Source organism: Typopeltis vanoorti, chromosome 24 (genome assembly GCF_054136105.1).
Source record: "Typopeltis vanoorti isolate ZY-2024b chromosome 24, IOZ_Tvanoo_1.0, whole genome shotgun sequence".
NCBI classification, from domain to species: Eukaryota; Metazoa; Arthropoda; class Arachnida; order Uropygi; family Thelyphonidae; genus Typopeltis; species Typopeltis vanoorti.
The window spans coordinates 62,678,469-62,697,412 of NC_143572.1; the positions used below are offsets into that span (position 1 = coordinate 62,678,469).

Consider the following 18,944-nt stretch of genomic DNA (forward strand, 5'->3'; position numbering starts at 1 on the left):
ATGGATGGAACACGTTCAAGGAATGAAAACAGAAAGATTACCAAAACAAGCCTTAAAGTACAAGCCATTAGGAAAAAGAAAACCAGGACGTCCTCTTAAACGATTCAACGATGACTTCTAAGGCCGAAACAGGCCACTGCAGGCCTATATACTTGATAGGCATGATGATGATGATGATGATAAAATTACAACTGAATAAAGAAAGTACAAGAAATCGCGAGATATAAAAATGCGATTCACAGCCACCGTTTGCATTCAACAAAAATTAATGCAATTTGCTGCTTTATAAATTTTAAAAACTTACACCAAGATGTGTGCACGTAATTTAAGTTTTATGCAATAATAAAATAAATATGTCGCCTTGGCTATTTTGAAAAGGTCGTTTTCTTAACAACTGCCATATATTCTGAGTTCCATGTGCTACAGATACATGGAAAGATATTTTATGAGTGTGGGGGGTACGAAAGTAATGCCTCCTATATACATGTGTATATATATATATATATATATATATTTTTTTTTTTTTAAATTTTTGTTTGTTTGTTTCAATTTGAGTTCAGGAGAATTTATGGGTCACTCAGCCGATATTGGTAATCTCTAATTCCAACCCCGTGATTGGCGCTGCAATCGGTCACATGAGAACTACACAAGTCGTTCAAAATGGTGGCTGCTTAGATGCGGGTACAGTATAGAGTGGTGATTGAATTGAATTCTGCCGAAGATGGGAGTCCGACAGAAATTCACCGGACCCAGAAAATGTTTCTGTTTCGTGACTTTTCTCCCTTTATGGTAATTATGCCTGCGTTACTTCTTATTAATCAACAATTGTTTACAGTTTTGAACGTGTATATAAAGTCAACATGAACAGTCGCCTGATTACGAACGCGTGATGAAAAGGACGGGGAGGTTTGGAGCTTCCTGTAATACGTTATCTTGCCGCGATTGACAGGCAAACATTATTGCAGCGTAGTGTAGCGGAATTTGGACAGGTTCGTAGCGATATTTTGTCATTTCTGGTTGGCAACACAGTCGGTACCAGTAATAGAACGGCAGATTCGCAGTTGTTTATCAGAGCTCGTGATGGTGAGAAGCACAAAGAAAATCGTGTAATATTTTTGTATTTATGTAGGCCTACTATTTCAACCATGGAAAAGTAGTACATTGGTCCCTTCTTATAACGGAAATATAGCTCGGATGACAGCGATAATACAAAACGAGATTGCAATGACTGTTTGTGTGTAGTTCCTGAAGAGAAAGAAGTCTGTAACAAATCCACAGAAACACAGGATTCCAATCCGTTGCAATGCGTTCCCTAGAAAATATTTGGGGTAGGAATAACACGATGGAAATAAATAAAGGACAATTTTATGAGAGTATAATCACAAATTTGACCTGTCGCTGCGTGACAGATAAGGACACAAAGTACTCAGAAACAATGAAAGTAGTTTTACCTGAGTATTGGTCGGATTATATTGGCGTGGACTATGGTGAAGAAGAATTGGAAGATCTCGGATTTGTTTTGTCGGTATTATCCTGAGGTCATTCAATCTTATAGGGATCTTAAGCACAGTGGAGGTAAGCATGTGTTAGACGCCATGAAGATACTTCTGAGTGTGTTGAAATAATACCAGTGAGAAATGCAGAGTGCAAGCAGGGATTCAGCATGAACAATATTGTCACACCGACAAGAAATGCGCTAATGATTGAAAATGTCCCATCTTTACTGACAGTAAACAGTTGTGGTCTACCAATTTCCCAGTGGGATTCTCTTCCATATTATATGATAATTTCCATCTAACTGTCCTTGTGCCATCTGCTATATAAACATTTTTAAATATACACGCTACAAAACAGAAAACAAAAACTTCAATTTTGTGCTGCTAAGAGAAAGGATTTACAAAATTATTTGGCTTGTTCCTAATCGTTCTTCTGCCAAGTTTGTCTGGTGGTGGTGACGCAATCTTAGTGCAGCGCGCCACCTATAGCATTGGCTTATTCGACTGTGCGTATAATTTATAATTTAAGGATTTCCAGTTTCCAGTTGTCTTTAACGACAAGAGAAAGAATGATTTTGCGCCTTTTGGCTGTAGCTGTACCATCCTGGTTTCTTAAATATTTATTCCAGAAATTACTGCTTTGTCCTTCCAGATTATCTTTAATCCATCAACTCTTCATAAAAAAATCGTTCAAGCTCTTAGCAGCAATTGGTGTGTTCCAGTTTTTTTCAGGGTACTTCACATTATATATACGAGGCGTGTTCAAAAAATACCGATTAAAAAAAAAAAAAAAAAAAAAAAAAACACGCTCCAACCGGCACAGAGAGCGCACCTAGCTGCAAGTTTTCACAACAAACTGTCATTTGCTCAGTTTTGCTGTGAGCATTGGACGTCTTTATAGTAAAAAAGTCTTTATAGTAAAAAGTCGGTCTTTTTTTGAACATGCCTTGTATATGTAGATGTGATTTTCACGCAGCCGGTTTGCCTGGTCTGGGAGACGAAAAACTCGAGTTTTCCAGGGAAAAAACCCTCTTGTCCGTATGAGAACGACGACGTCTCCATTTGATTGAAACCACCTGACATCATAGACAGGAAACGAACCTATGTGTTTGAAACCAAAAGGCTCGTCTATACAGACTGACCATACGTACCGTTTTGAAGGACAGTACCATTTTTTTCATATTTCCCGGCCTTCCCGTCGTTTTCATAAAATGTCAATTTCGTCCCATTTTTAATAAAAACTGTAAATATACATTAATATTGGCCAATCATAAACTATTCTTAATAACCTCTAATCGTATATCAATATCATGGATACCAGTAATTTATATAACCATGGAGTCGCATTGTTCGATACTAAATATCGAATGTGCAGCAATTTTTTTCAGAGAAAAAAAAAAAAACATGTTTTTAACACTTGTGCGTCTTAGACGAGGCGTCTGTTCTGCTTCTGTCGACTGTTTACCAATCGAGATTGAATCTTTTGCAGTGAAAGCATACAAATACTGTACCTCAATATACTGAAGAAATGAAAAACTTGTGACTTTGCAGGAAACAATTATTCTAAATTGTTACAGCATGTCAATACAAGATTTTTGACCTTGAGTCCATCAATTAACAGAATCTTAAGAATGTTTGATGAACTTCATTCTTATTTTCTTTCTCACGAAAAATGCCCTATTACGTTGCGAGAATTGTTTGAAGATCTATTTCAAATCCCTATTTGAAACTGTGGTTGTCATTTGAATACGAGTTCGAGGTTATTTCTTCGTTAATTACAATTGCAATCGGTTATTTTTGTTATATGAAAATAAAGTTTAAATAAAAACGATTGTTGAGATGCCTTTATTGTGAACAGCATAAAAAAAAATAAATAAAGCTAGTTACAATTTCCTTCTTTTTTTACTTCAGTTACAGAGACTAATCACGAAATATTAAAGACATAAAAATATTCCAACTCTTATTTTATACCAAAACCTAGATGGCGCCACATCACAACATTCTACCATCATTCAAAGTTGACGTGAAACTTGCTCAAACTTCGGTTACTCCACTGCCTCCTGAATAAAATAAAATAGACATAAATAAAAATCGGAGTTAGTATTAATTTAGTTTGTTAGTAATACTGCAATCCAAATCTTACATATTGTGTTGTCTGTTATCTTCTCGAAAGACATTTAACAGCAAGGAAACTTACGTGTTATATTCATCAGCGTAGGAAGATAGTCGCGCCAGAAACTGCAAGGTTTGATGCGCGGACCAATTCCCACTTCGAAGTTGTTGTTGAGTGTCAGGTATTCCTTGCGGTCTTCGGAATAAACCGGCCAATTCGGCGTGACGTCTTGTCCTTGTTCTGAAGGAAGGTTTGGATCTCTGTAAAGACAAATAAGATATGATTTCTTATTAGGAATATTTTTGCAGTTTGCTCTTGGATATTAGAATTTTATTAGTTTCGATTTCGTAACGTAATCACGTATGATCGGCATTTGCGATGTGTACGATGATAAATTTAAGTCAAAAATAATACACTGTATGCAATATATATTGTTTCTTATAGTTTTAATCATTTCAATTGTTCTTTATCAGTGGCGCATCCAGGGGTGCAAGGGGTCGTGCCTCCCAAAAGAAAAAGGAAAAATCACTAGAAAATTTTCCAAAAATATCTTCCTAATTAAAATTCATTTTTTAATTTATTTCTGTTGTGTCGTGTCTGCTATTTCTACACTGCTTATGAATTAGCGGTCCCATAAGCTACATCGTTTACCCAAGCCGGGACAGAAGAGATCATGGATATCATGTATTTTGGCGATCATTGCAGATGCTGGGTCGTAGGTCGAATGCAGTGCGTAGTGTGTATTCTCAAATCATCTACTCAACTCGACCCCCCCCCCAAGATTAAATCATGGGGGGGGTCGAGTTGAGTAGATGATTTGCTATTATTGGCTTCTCGCTTGCCGATTAGCAGAACAAGGGCGCATGCGCACCAAGATGGTTTCTGAGAAATTGAAAATTGACGAGCTTTCGGTATCCGGGTAAAGAACGAAAACAAGAATAGAGAGAATAGAAGTTTGGCAACGCAGACATGAGAATTTTGTTTTAGTAACTTTTTTGTAAATAAATTGACTATTGGGAATATATTACAAGAGGATTCTGAAAAAGAATCTTAACAAGGTGAATTCTTTGAATGAAAGAATTGAGACTGCCAACAAGCGAGCAAATTAAAAGCAGATATTGAGTAGGTCTTCTTAAAACGCAAAATGGAAAGTTTCTTCTTCTGTCTCTCAAGAACACTGCTGACTTCAATTATTTTTATTTCGAAACAAGTAAATGGATTAAAATGGCTTAATTGAAAATTCTGTTTTTGATACACAGTTGTTTATAACGTAGCAAAAGAAAATAAAATATTTCACGATTTTGATTACTCGGATGGTTGGTTACCATAGCAACGAAGAGGAATATAGCAAAAGTTTTTTTTTTTTTTTTTTTTTTTAACATGGAAAAAGGGTAATATGCGAATTTGCAAAACTGATAAGAAATAAATTTGTTATCAGTTTATTAATAAACACTTATAAATGTCCAAATATAATAATTATAATAATATATCGGTAGTAATAGAAATTTCGGTATCGATCCATTTTAAAAAAATCGATATAATTCAAACTGAAATTTATTTATGTTTCAAAAAAAGGCTACTGGTAATAAATTACAAGTTTTAATGCTAAAAAAATAGTAAATTCTTAATTTGATAAGCTGTTGGTATACAGTATATACATGGGTATGGGGGTGGGGGGGAATTCAATTCTTAACGAGTCTTTCTTACAACAGAATGTCAAAAACGATATTTGGACTTTATTTCAATTTTTTTTTTTAAAGGTGTAGAGTACTTACCCAGTTTTGGCAAAATTCGTCCATAACTTAATCATGCGTTTACTTAATTGAACATCATCGTCCTGAAAACCCGTACTCCTGTTCAGAGCTCCTCCAAAAGTAAAACGAATTTCATATCCATGTGCAGCTGTCACCCAACGAGGCCATGGACTGATTGCGGACCTGTGAGCAAACACGTATTTATAGACGTTGTTCCCAGCTTGCGAAAAGACATCAGCCATCTCATTATTATCACATACGAAGTAATAATCTCCCATTAACTGATCGATGCCATCGACATTCTCGTTAAGGTATGTCATGCCTGGCAACTTGCTGTACATGAAATCGATGGAGAGAGTGGAGACTTCATCTTTGTAGGGATCTAACTGCCTCACCATATACAGAAACTGTTCGCTGGTGATATTCAAATCATCAACCAGTTGTAAAATATCAGGAAAATAAATATATGCAAACAAAATTCCCTCCTGAATGACATTACCCAGCATGACACTTGTTCGCTTAAAGTTCCCCTTCCGAAGCGAATCTTGTGGACTTTCCACAACTAGAGTTCCATCAACTACTGGAACGAATCCAACGTCCATTATTCCTTCTACGACTTCTTGTCTGTCCATCAGTTCTTGTGCATCTGACCTCTGGAGACACTCCAGAACAGCTTCTCTGTCAGTACGATCATGAAGACAACCGACAGCTTCGGCCAGCGTGAGGGATTTGTTGATTGCTCTTTCTTCATCGAGAAAACTCGGTGGGTTATTTGGTGTACCACTTTGCAGTATGGCCCGCTGGAAGAGGTTTCTACTGAGAGGAGACATCATATGGTAACCCACGCACGCTGAACCAGCACTCTCTCCAAATAAAGTGATTCTATCTGGGTTCCCTCCGAAGTACTGGATGTTATCTTTCACCCACTGAATTGCTAACAGTTGATCAAACAAAGCTGCATTTCCAGGGGCTCCTTCAATTCCAAGATAAAGAAATCCTAAGGACGCCAAACGATAATTCACTGTCACTACAATCACATCACCTTCTGATACCAAACCCTGAGCGTCATAAGCATTGTAGCTTGAAGATCCAGCTCGGAAAGCTCCGCCATGAAACCATATCATGACTGGCAGTACTGCTCCTGTTGGACAAGGACGGGGTGTCCACACATTTAGGGTTAGACAGTTTTCCGTTTTTGAAACATTTCTCTGCTGGAAGCATGCTGGTGGTTTTTCTGTGGCATTCAGCACTTCGCTCCATGGATCTGGCGATTGAGAAGAGCGAAAACGGTTAACTCCTGTGGTCTCCCTGCCATAGGGTATTCCAAAGAAGGCGTTCACGAATTTCCCATCGAATGCTTCCGTAATTCTACCTCGAACTGGTCCCTTAGTAGTCTGTACAATAGGGTCTTCTTCATATAGGGGTGCCTCTCTGATCATCTTTGCATCTAGTGATTGGTTCAAGATACACATGAAACCTGTCACCAGAAGCATCTTGGTGACACATAGGCTGAGAACACTTTTGTCCTCCTTCATATCTTTGTCTTGGATAACGAAGAATTTATCTGAAAAAATAAGCAGATATATATATATATATATATATATATATATATATATATATATATATATATATATATATATATATATATATATATATATATATATATATATATATTTATAATTTTGAAAGTTTTGAGAAAACTTTATATATTGATAACGTCAGAAATGTTAATTTTTTATCAATACTATTTTTATAATAATCAAAAAAGAATGTCCGGGAAACAGTATATTTACTTTAAATTCAATTACAAAACACTTAATGTCTGCCGCACTCTCCTCCCCGGATACCAATAAAATCATCGTTAGTCTTGGACCAGCTATTCTGTGAATGGGCACTAGTCCGAATTAAACGAAAATTGAGATGACCCAATACATTCTAGTAAAAATTCAAAATACCATGGAAATTTGTCCAGCCCAACGGAAATGTCATATTCGTACAACAGACAGACAGTAAACGAATTAATAAATGCATGCGTACTTTGCTGCATACATGTGAAACTGGCGATCGATTTGCAGACAAGATTTACAATAAATCTGAAGTTGGTTTATAAAAATGATGATTTGCGCTTAGCAGAATTCATTTACTGCAAAATAAACCACTATCACTTTTTAATGGCAGTACCTCCCCACAAAGGACTAAAAACGATGATATATTTAATATCTCTAGACTAGATCATCTGGGAAATCATACTCTTGAGACAAAATGTGGTTCCTTTTCAAGCCACTTTATGCCTTCAACAAGAACCGTGGCAATGAAAATCCTTTGTTAACTGAAGACCTTCCAAAATATTAATGTCACCTTGGTGTTCTGGGCCACGATGTGTAGGTTGGGGGTGACGAGTTGAGATGTTATTGAATCGTGCTAAACAGAATGGCGTAATAGAATGAGGATATTTGTTTCACGTGATTATGCAATAATTCTGAGAAATGAATTAATTCGTATTTCTTTATCATATATATATAATTTTGGTCGATTATATTTTTTTTATATAAAAAAAAATCAGACATTGACATTTTAAGAAAGTTTCTTATTTTATCCTGCTATTCATGAAAATATTCGTTCTGTAATGAAATGGCAGTATGTAGTTAGACAAACCAAACTACTTGGCCGGAAGCAAGTGTAGTACATATATTAGTGCCAATTCAATGACTCATTTCACTCCTTTATTCGTGTTTGGGTGTATACATAATGCACGAGAGTTAGCTTTAGAATTCCGGGAATTGGAACTGCTTTGTCAATGTCAGAAATAGAAATAAAAACAGCCATAAAGAAATAAAAGTATATTAATAAGAATAACATACTTTATTAGCACATTCACAGTTGGATATGTTTGTCATGTGTTGCGCATCTGGTGCAAGTGTAAAATCTCTCACGATATGTTAAATTATTAAAGTTATCTTGCTCGGTTTTACGGGTGTCAAACACACACACACACACACACACACATATATATATATATATATATATATATATATATATATATATATATATATATATATATATATATATATATATATATATATATATATATATATATATATATATATATATATATATATATATATATATATATATATATATATATGTGTGTGTGTGTTTGTGTGTATACATATATACAGGGTGTTCGGGATAAATTTGACATATTTATAATTAATTATATTTTTCCGTAAGTTACATGTATTAACACACACTTCTCTTCATTTAAAAGTTTGGACCATTCTTCATTCATATACAAGATGTCAGAAAGGATGGATAGCTGGAACCCACCTGAATCATGGAAGCGAATAACTTGTATCATGATGATTCGTGCCCGCCATCAAAATAAGGATATTACGACTGCTGCCCAATGCTCCCTGAATACAGTAAAAACAATCAGGCATGAACTAGAGACTTGCAATGGTGACTACGAGGATGTAGCAAGAAGAAAGATCCCTAGCAGACGATCTGATTGCGTTCGTACAGCAGAATTCCTCGCAAATCTGCAGGAACAGGTGTTGAAGAACCCTGGCATTGGAATTCGGGCTTTGTTCGTGGAGTTGCTAACTGTAGTCAAGCCCTGGATAACAAGGGTAGCCAATGGTAGGCCGTATGTATGGCAGCAGGATTCGGCCCCTTGCCACACCTCTGGGAAAAGTCAAAAATGGTTGTCTGAAAATTTCTACGACTTCACCAGTCCAAATGTTTGGCCTCCAAACTCCCCAGACCTTAACCCCATGGATTATTTTGTATGGGGCGCAGTTGAAAAAGACACCAATCGCACTTCCAGTAATACAAAAGCCCAGTTAATGGATAAAATTAAAACAGTTTTTGCGGCCCTTCCCAGGGAGACTGTAGCATCAGCTTGTTCGAGGTTCCGAAGCAGAATTGAAGCTGTGATCGATGCTAATGGTGGTTATTTTGAGTAAATCTTGTTGATAGTATTGTAATTAACTCTGCCTGTAATGTTTTTTTGTCAATTCATTAAATTTAATAGATACAAAGAAGATTTTCTTTTTCCTTACGAAACTGTCAAATTTATCCCGAACACCCTGTATATACACACACACACACACACACACACACACACACACACACACACACACACACACACACACACACACACACACACACACACACACACACACACACACACACACACACACACACACACACACATTACATATAAGGAGAGAGGCGAAGTGACGTCATCATACCAAGGGACAATCGAGGAAGCTCCAAATATTTAAGGGTACTGAGAGGGAACCGAAACCCTCTTTTTCCTTTTCAGAGTATCCAGTGCCGACTGGGGCCGTACCTGTGTGTGTGTGGGGGGGGGGGGGTACTGCTTCGATGCAAGAAAGGAAGAGGAGAAGGCGACTACCCGAGGACGTACAGAGATCGGCAGTTATTTCCTAGCGACCCGATGGAAGATCGTAGCGGTTCTGTCAACAGGATATCTCCCCGATATCATCAGATGTTACCAGGACAAGCCTTCCCTCCCCTTGGATGTGAGTTCTCCCCGATAATAACCAAGTGACCGTCCAGCGAGGGTAAAAACAGGCGTAGGAAGTTGGAATCGTCTGCAAGCCTAGTTAAGAGCAAAGGAACATGGGCAGGAAATCCAGAATGAGATTTTGTTCATGTGAATGTAACGTGGACACGCTTTGTTAATGTTTTTTTTTCTTTTAATTGTAGACTGATAAGATTAGTATAAGTGATATTTGTGCTTACAACTAGGAGGTAGCGTGAATTTGACTTTAGAGTTGTAGATATGCAAAAGTGATATGGCTATGATTATATACAAAGAATTGAAAGAACTAAATAAGATTAGAAATAAGGAGAAAACCTTTTCCTTTATTGTAAATTGTTGAACAACATCCTAAAGTTACGGGAAAAATATGTGTTTCGCAGATAAATGTGTGTTACGCTGATTCAGTCGGTCAAGAGAAGTAATTTCCTTGTCATGAATGTATTACTTGTAACCAGCACCGTTGACAGGGTGTAGCATAGAGGCAGCCTGCCTCACGGCATGGCTTAATCAGCGTGCTCGTTCAGCCATATTGTGGTAGACGGCGTCGCTAACAATTCTAACAAGAAAAGTGCGGAAAGAAGTTTTTCCAGGCATAAACTGATTAAAAATTATTTGCGAACAGCAGTGACTCAAGAAAGGGTGGTTAGTCTAGAAATTATTTCGATAGAGGGGGACATAGCTTATAATTTAAATTTAGAAGAACTTAGAAACAGTTTTATTGTGAGATATCCCCGTAGAGCAAACATTTAATGAATATTATTATGTAATCATTTTGCATTAATGTTTCTTTTGTAATAAAAACAAAATAGCATTTGGAGATTTTCTTATTTTTTTGTCTTCTAATCCATCAGTAGCGATATTTAATTCTTTGCCTCAGGGCGCTATCTAATCTGGCGACGGCCCTGCTTGTAACCTCTTACAAGTTAGCAGTAAGCTTGTTTTATTTGATTACCCTTGCTGGATCTTTTGCCAATGCACTGTCTCGAATGCTTACAATCCCGAGTATACAGAAAAATTAAGAATGGCACTGTCGACAATAAAATAAACAAAGATAATTACACACGAGATATAAGAGTAGCTTGCTTCACCTGGAAACAAGTCAAACGAGCTTCCTCCAGGGGACCGTCTTAGAGAATACCCACACCTTTACACAACGATTAAATCTCTCTTAATTTCACAAGCAGAAAGCAAAACGTGTTTATCTTGCCAACATGACCTTCGTTGTTGCATAAAAGTACACGTGACGATTCGCCGCGTGCCAAACAGAAGGCAAACCTAAAGGTCAATTTTCATTTACTTCCCTCCCGTTCAAGGACTAGTACCAAATACAATCTGTGTCCTGCCCGCGTGAATGTGTGAATACGAACGATGCCGTCATTCAGCTGCGGTGCGTAGATCTCACGACCTATCAAATATAACAACGGATTCCACGCATTCATCATAATAGGAACGATATTTAGTCTCATGCTTTAAATAGAAATATATTTTGGCATATTTCTTCTTGCCAGTTCGCTCGATGTGAAATCAAACTTTCCAGGGAGAAAAAAATCAGTTATACCCCCCCCTCCGGTTAGGAAACCTTTATAAATAAAAGGGCTTTGCTTCCGAAATAGGATTCCAATCTCAAAAAAATCACATTGTCCCTACAGACTGAGCTCTTCAAGCAATAGATTAACACTTGAAAATGGCTAGTTTAGCCATAAATACTGTTGCAACTTGAATTTCAGCACATAAACCTTTTAATCTATCAATAAATCATTGACACATCCAAACCACGTGTATAACGTGCATAGAACAGCATTCAATGTTAGAAATATCTCCCTTTTACCTTCACGCACGCGTTCCTGAAACCTGTTAGGCCATATATGCATGGTGCATACACAACATCCCGTCGAAACAACATCTGACTGCACTGCTCGCTCCAAACGCACCTTTAGCTTGGCGATGCCGGAGTGTCGTTTTAGGCTACTCTTTCAAGCTCCGACCGCAATTTGAAGTCTGATTAATTCACTTCAGGGCTTCCAGACGACCAATCAGATGGTGATAGGTGGTCGCTCACGTTCGCCTCTAAGCACTGTTGTGTGGTCCTCAGCTCGTATGAGGAGGCTAAGTCCTGTTAGAAGGTCCACTGCCAACCGCAAACGAAAGGGTTGTTCAAGGACCGTACTACAGGTACGGCCCAGTGTCCTCATACACTTTGGCGGCGGTTTTGACCCCTTCTCGCAGAAATGCAACTTGTGTTTCAATAAGGAAATACATATCGAAACATTCATCCGTGAATATTCATATTTAAACAAAGTATAATATCGGAATAAACTCACGTAAATTATCATTTTGTAGTATAATTTGCGCCTGAGTATGAAAGGCATCTTCAGTAGAAAATTAATCAAATAATATCTGAAAATTCGAAAAGGCCTTGCTAAGTAGCTAATGTAAGATAACTAAAAAGATCATTAAATTTTCTAACTTACTGAAAGTAATAATAATAAAATTATTATTTTATAGCAAATGAAACACGGATTTGCATCTTGTGACGTTTTTTTTTTGTATAACTTCAGGTCAAAGTATTGAACAAAACCAACTGCATGTGTAAAAGCATTCTAAACAAACTTTTCTACTTACTAGCAGTAAATCTTCGTTAGGCTTCCAACAGGTAACTTACTTTCTGCGATAATTCCTGAACAAGTGCAAATATTTTCATCCCGTGATATTTTGATGGAACTTATATTACTACCAGAAGTGAGGAAAGTGACTTGGTTCTTGGAATTTTGTACCGCATTTCACGTTTTCCAGTAAAAGTGACATACATTCCTGCAACAGCTCCATTAGCAGCAGGAAGAACTTTCATTTAGCTGCTATTGGCTACTATTCCTCATGTGACCTCACATATCACGTGACAGTAAGTATGTTTCCAACGAAGAATAGCCATCCTACTCAGAACAACGACAAGGGCTCAGTGACAAGCGCCTATTGCACCCGTTTCGTTTCGAAACAACTTTTTTTGTTTTTTAAATTCCTTTACTGAGTTTGCATTTCAAAACAGTTCAGTGATTTGCCCTAAAGGGAAACAAGGATAAACTCCAAACACTTCATCCGCATAAATCGAATTTTTTTAAAAAAAGTATTTCACTTAACAATTTCATTTACCACAGTAATTTGAAAATTTTTATTTTCAAATTACAACTGACTTTCGGGGGATCCTGTAAAACCTTTAGAGAGCGTGCGCGTCTCCTCCTGGGTTGCGGATTTTATAAGGAGCGAATATTTCAGGTGGGATAAGTGTGCGGTGCTCATTCACGAATTATCACTATTAACGATATTATATTTTTGCATTTATTCCCATTAAAGATTCTCCTAACTGTTTTTAAATTAAACACAATATGCTAATGCTTCGTTGCCCTCATGAAGAGGGCACTTTTTGACTCGTAAACATTGCTCACATTCGCGTTAATAGTCCGGGTGTGCTTTCAAAATACATACACCTTTGAGTCCTTTGAAAATATGCAGAGAGGGCGCAGCAAGTCAAATTCTTAGCGTTCTAGTATTTTTTAAAATAGTTTAAACCTCTATTTATAAACAGCTCAGAAGGCGAGGCTGGGTGAGCTCAGAGACAATGGCACTTAGTGGCTGTGATTGGTTATTGTGTCAACCAATCCTATTGATCATTGTCATTTATAATCATTCATTTATCTTCATTATACCCTCTTTACCTTGCGGTGTCAAGGGTCCATTGATCATCGGACCTCACTCCGTTTTTACAGGATAAGGTGGTCAGCCTTATGCCCCGGTGTATCCTATGGCCTGTAGTGTTGAGTTCTCAAGGCCAGTTTTCCTGCTTTGCGGGATGAAAAACCCCAGAATAAACTGGGGAAAAAACCCTGTTGTCCACGCCCAAGACTGGCTAACTTGGCTATGGCTGAGGAAGATCCTTCAGCTGCTCACGTCGCCGACGGGAATCGAACCTAGGACACTCCTTCCCCAGGCATATGGTTGCGAAGCGCATAGCCACTAGGCTAACCGCGCGGACTGTCATTTATAATAAGTTTTTTTTTTTTTTTCTGAGTTTCATCTGTTTTGCGTGCGTGAAGTGTGAACTGACGTGGTTTTTCATATATAAATTTCCCTAAATTTATCACTTGTTTGTCCATATTTACATTGGGAAACAGTGTTGACGATCTACTAAATGTCCCCTTTTCTGCCAGAACTTTTGTAGATTGTATGACTGTCGTCGAAGGAGGTAAGCCTCGTTCTGCCCTTCCAAAATGTATAGAGCACGCACAAAGATGCAAAAATTGAGTATATGAAACACGTCTCTATTTCACATTACAGTACAGTTAGTACGCCCACAGATTCGAGATCCTTCGACACTTGTGCGCATGTCACAAAAAGGAGAATCCATTCCGATAATAGGGTAATCAACGCGTTTCGTGGGATGAGTTTGTTTATTATTAGAGGTCGGAAAGCACGTGATTTCGCATGTTGGCGACCAATTAGTAATCGACTATTCTTCGCAGAAATCCAAGCGAAGCTCTACAAAGTGTGGGCGTACTATAGAATGGTTAACTGGAGGCGAAGTGCAGTCAAGACTTTTTTGTTGACCTTGCTTATTATTCGCCAGAGAGAAACGCATTTGGAATAAGCATGAATAATCTGACCTTGACCATTTAACTGCAGCAGTGCAAAAACATGAGCGCTCCCAGTCACATGTTCATCAATCATTTTTAAATCTCAAGATGTTTAGAAAACAAAGAATTGACACTCTCCTTGACAAAGAAAAACTGAAACTTCCTCATTATAATGGACAGGTAAAGAAAAATGGAGACATTTTAAAAAGATGAATTGATGTTGTGTGCTATTTGGCTAAGCAAGAGCTTCCTATGAGAAGTCATAATGACTCTGAAGATTCACTAATCGGGGAAATTATACGGAAATGTGCTCTGTGAGTATGATCATCTTTTAGACATTTAAAGACTTTTAACTTTAGCTATTGTTCAATTGACTTTTATGTTTTCCATATTTAAAATTATATTGACACTTCTCGTTTACATCTGGGTGTCTGTCGTTCCCTTATTCTCTGTCGTCTAGTAGCTTTTAACGTATGTTTGCGGCTTCCGCTTCGATTAAGATGAGCACTGATGGGCTACGCACTCACAAAACTTTCATACATCGATAGAAATGTCATCATACTGTCAAAGTGACATGAAGTTTGTAACGTGGGTTGCATAAGCCACACGACAGCACACCCAACCTAAATGGGCAGACGATGCCATTGATATATGGTGAGGTGGTCCGAAATAAGGACTCGTGGACCAACACGGCCATAAAGGGCAATCATCTTGACTGTAAGGGAAGTGACACCCCCATGGTCCCCTAACTGGATCTGCCCTTTTCTTCCTCTACTTTTGAGGAAGATCCATTCACTTTAATCTTTCCTATAAGGCCTTATGAGCCATTTCTTTGTATTTTTTTATCCTTATGCTATTAGAGTCTTCGAAGGCCATGAGATCTTTCCATTTCTGGCCTTATATCTAGGTCCCCTCTATACACGTCTACTATAATCTACTCTTTCCCCTTCAATATCCCGTCTTCCTCCTATGGATTTAAATTTGGAAAAAGGCTAGTTCAGAAGCTTTAAAGTAGCAGCATTACAACTGGACTATCCATCGCCAGACTAGTCACCTGACATGGAGAATATTATTCTACTGTTTAGCCGACAGAGGAAAGTGATCGGAATGAATCTGTGGAAAAGGTAAAACAAAAATGGAAACGACAAAATATAATGCACATAGCAAACTGGAACGTAAGAGGAATAGCGTACAAAGAAATAGAATTAGATCAAATATTAAATGAAAGGAATTTTCAAATAGCAGTAATCACTGAAACAAAAAAGATATTAAAAGGAACCTTGAGAACCGAAACTTTTAATGTGATATACAGTGGAGTTGACAGAGACCAAAGAGCACAAGCAGGAGTCATGACTTCGATTCATAACCCCCTTTCAAAACAGTTAAAACATTATAAATTATGGAATGAAAGAAGTGAAACATCTTTGCTACGAACCCAAGAATTATACGATGAGGGATAACCGAGCCACTTATCAAAATACTGAAGCTTTCCTTTCTGCTTGCGGTGTTTAAGTACTTGTTCGATTAGATACACGTCTTCTGGGAGTTCATTTGGTATATTAGCCTTTTGCAGTTGAGCTTCATAGAATGTTCCCTCCACTATCTCTCTGTCCCGACTGTGAATTCTATATAAAACAGGGTTTCCAATTATAACCCCTGCAATAGTGAACAATTCTCGTGTCCAGTTACCCCAAAACCCTTTTCTAAATTTGTGGGGATCATCACTTAAAACCACACAATCGCCTATGTGAAATTTTGATTTGCTAGCCTCATCTTGGGTTCTGTACAAATATTTCCAAACACGATCCTCATTTTGTAGGTTAACTTCCGAAGGAGCCATACCGATAATGCGGTGTGGTGTGAGATTATAAGTATGTAGAAGGAGCATCTGTGTGTGTTACATCACGTTGTTTGTTTTGTTTGCCTATGGAATTATGGGTGATGATTAGAGATAAGGATTCGTGTCGTGATTGGTGGTGCACTTCTCACAAGATCAAGATAAGATAAGGAATCGTGACGTAGGCGTGTATTGTTATGAGATGTAGGTAAGTGACGCAATTTGTTAGTTGTAAATAAGTGACGTTATTGTTTTGAATGGAAAAGGAAGATATTAGTGGATAAGCATTCGTGTCGTGATTGGTGGGACACTATGAACAAAATAGAGGTGAATGGGGAAGCAACGTCTGTCTTGGATGCGTATTGTTATGATTTGTAGATAAGTAAATGGTTTGTTTATGGCATTATGGGTGATAGATAGTGATAAGATAAAGTTTGGAAATGTTTGGAATTTCGCTGGGGGCCCGTCATCTGTCAGGGACTTCACGTGATGTGTTTGGTTCACTTAAAGCATTGTGTGTGATGTTTAGAGATAATGTTGTGTCCTGAATAGGCTAAGAAATGTTTAATGTAAATTATTCAGGTCACAACCTTAAATACAACTAAGGCAGAGAATATGGAATGTTGACAATAGGATAAGTGTAAGCTGTTTACAAGTAGAAAACACTTAAAATTTAAGAATTTCATGAATTTGTATAGAAAGCTTTTATATTTTATATATAATCTGTATGAAGTGTGAACCAGATATAGAGATCCATGTAAGCTGGCAAATCCATTTGAAAAAGCCAGTCTCTAGTACTAAATTAGCAAGGCCTATGAGTCAAGGTTCAAGGGTCACTTTTGCCATCCTGCATTATGAGAGAGAGAGGAGGGAGAGAAGTATTGGAAAAGGAAACCTAAGCGTCTTCCAAGAAAGGAAGGCAGACACACGTGCGAAAAAAAATAGAGGGAGCTAAGGTAACCAACGTTAGCACACGTGACCGAGTTGGCACGAATCCTGAAGATCAGAACAAGGCCTTTTTGTTTAACTTTTCCTCTCTTGCCGAGAGGAAAGAGTTAAACAAAAAGGCCTTGCAAGCACGATTCCAAATCTTTTTTCCTGGATTCCTGGTTCCTGATCTCTCGGACAGTGGTCGAGCTCGTCGTCAGTGAAGATTCCTGGCCAGTCGCGGAAGGCATTTAGTTCGTCTGTCGTAGCGTTCGTATTGGGCCAAGCTATGTCCGTGCTCTAGGATCGCTGTGCGTTGCCGTGCGACGGAGGAACAAAATTGAAACTGTCCATTCAAGGCGACGTGACCGTGCCACCTCCCAGTTTTCCCGCGGAGATTCTACTCGCACAGATACGGATGATATCCTCTAAAGCGACTATATTGAAGGCCTTGTTGACCAGACAAGGCAGGAACAAGTCTTAAGAATTCAAGGACAGAGATGGTAATGTAGACTTTTGAAATACTAATTCCAGTTATAGAAGAGAGTGAATTCCCTTTGAGAACATTTATATTGGACTGAACTTAAGGGACTGTAAGAGTAGCCTACAACTAGGCATAGGTCCGAAACAGTGTTAAGATTTGTTTGCCCACGAGGGCGAGTAGATATCTGATTATGTTACACTTAATGTGTAAATTGTGCTATTGTGTTAACTGATGGTCACGTGTATCAGAATGGCATGATGATGGCCTATGAATTTTATACTTTATGATTGTATTAGTGTTATTTGCAATTTAGTATGTGTGATTAGTACAAATTAATTAGAGCCTTTGAACTAAATTGAGTGCTACCGTATTAACCTGCTTGAATTGTATTATTGTGTATCACCTTAAAGCGCATTAAATTGTTTCATTCACTTGCCAGATCTGCTTATGTTATATGAATTCAAAACTACCGCTCATAAAATCATTAACGAACTAAACAGGATAAACCCATGAGTATAAATATATTAAGCGAGCCACGACTGTGAGAAAGAAATAACCAAGCGGAGGGATAAGATTAATCTTGATCAAATTATCATTGTCTCTCTGAAGGGGTCACCCTGAGCAAGAATCCTTTCTATTCTAAGTATTAGCTGGCGCAGCAAAAAAAATAAATGTGTTAATACTTATAGGGTGAACTCCATCAGATTGTTGTGTGATAAATTGACGTTTAGAACATAGAGAGGCCAATAAGACTGCAGAGATCCTAAGAAATAAATTAATTTGATAAGAGACAAAAGACTTATGTGCATATGTGAGAGAGAAAGGAAAAATAAGTAAAGATTAGTGGTAAGCTTGCTATAAGAACTAGAACGAGGATAGGAAAAGACAACAATAAGGAATCGTGACGTTTTTTGTGTTTGGAAATTTTTGGGGAATATATGTCTCTCTGTGATATCACATGGTGTTTTGGTTTGCCTATGGAATTGTGGGCGATGTTTTTGAGATAAGATATCTTGGAATTTTCCCAGGGCGACAAACATCCATCATTGTCAAGTTTTGTGTTGGTTGTCTATAGATGGTAGTACTAATTTTCAAATGTAATTTGGGGTATTTCTTTCCTGTTAAAGGGTGGGAATTC

General features: G+C 37.7%; 1 protein-coding gene across 1 annotated transcript; it reads right to left on the reverse strand.

Annotated features, from left to right (window-relative positions):
• Window positions 1–3,336: 3,336 nt before the first annotated feature.
• On the reverse strand, window positions 3,337–12,640 carry LOC150093295 (acetylcholinesterase-like). Its single transcript, XM_090413796.1, has 4 exons — window positions 12,556–12,640; window positions 5,385–6,927; window positions 3,694–3,869; window positions 3,337–3,556 (listed from the first exon to the last, which is right to left on the reverse strand). The coding sequence occupies exons 2-4, from the start codon at window positions 6,896–6,898 to the stop codon at window positions 3,531–3,533; spliced, it is 1,716 nt and encodes a 571-aa protein (XP_090269922.1). The 5' UTR covers window positions 6,899–6,927; window positions 12,556–12,640; the 3' UTR covers window positions 3,337–3,530.
• Between the last annotated feature and the right edge of the window lie 6,304 nt (window positions 12,641–18,944).

What these genes read in the sequence shown, in the direction of transcription:
- LOC150093295 (XM_090413796.1), bottom strand. Translation starts at nt 6,898, where the DNA reads ATGAAGGAGGACAAAAGTGTTCTCAGCCTATGTGTCACCAAGATGCTT. An exon ending in ACGAATTTTGCCAAAACTGG is followed by an intron (nt 3,870 to 5,384) that starts GTAAGTACTCTA and finishes TTGTCTTTACAG; the next exon opens with AGATCCAAACCTTCCTTCAG. An exon ending in TACGCTGATGAATATAACAC is followed by an intron (nt 3,557 to 3,693) that starts GTAAGTTTCCTT and finishes TATTTTATTCAG; the next exon opens with GAGGCAGTGGAGTAACCGAA.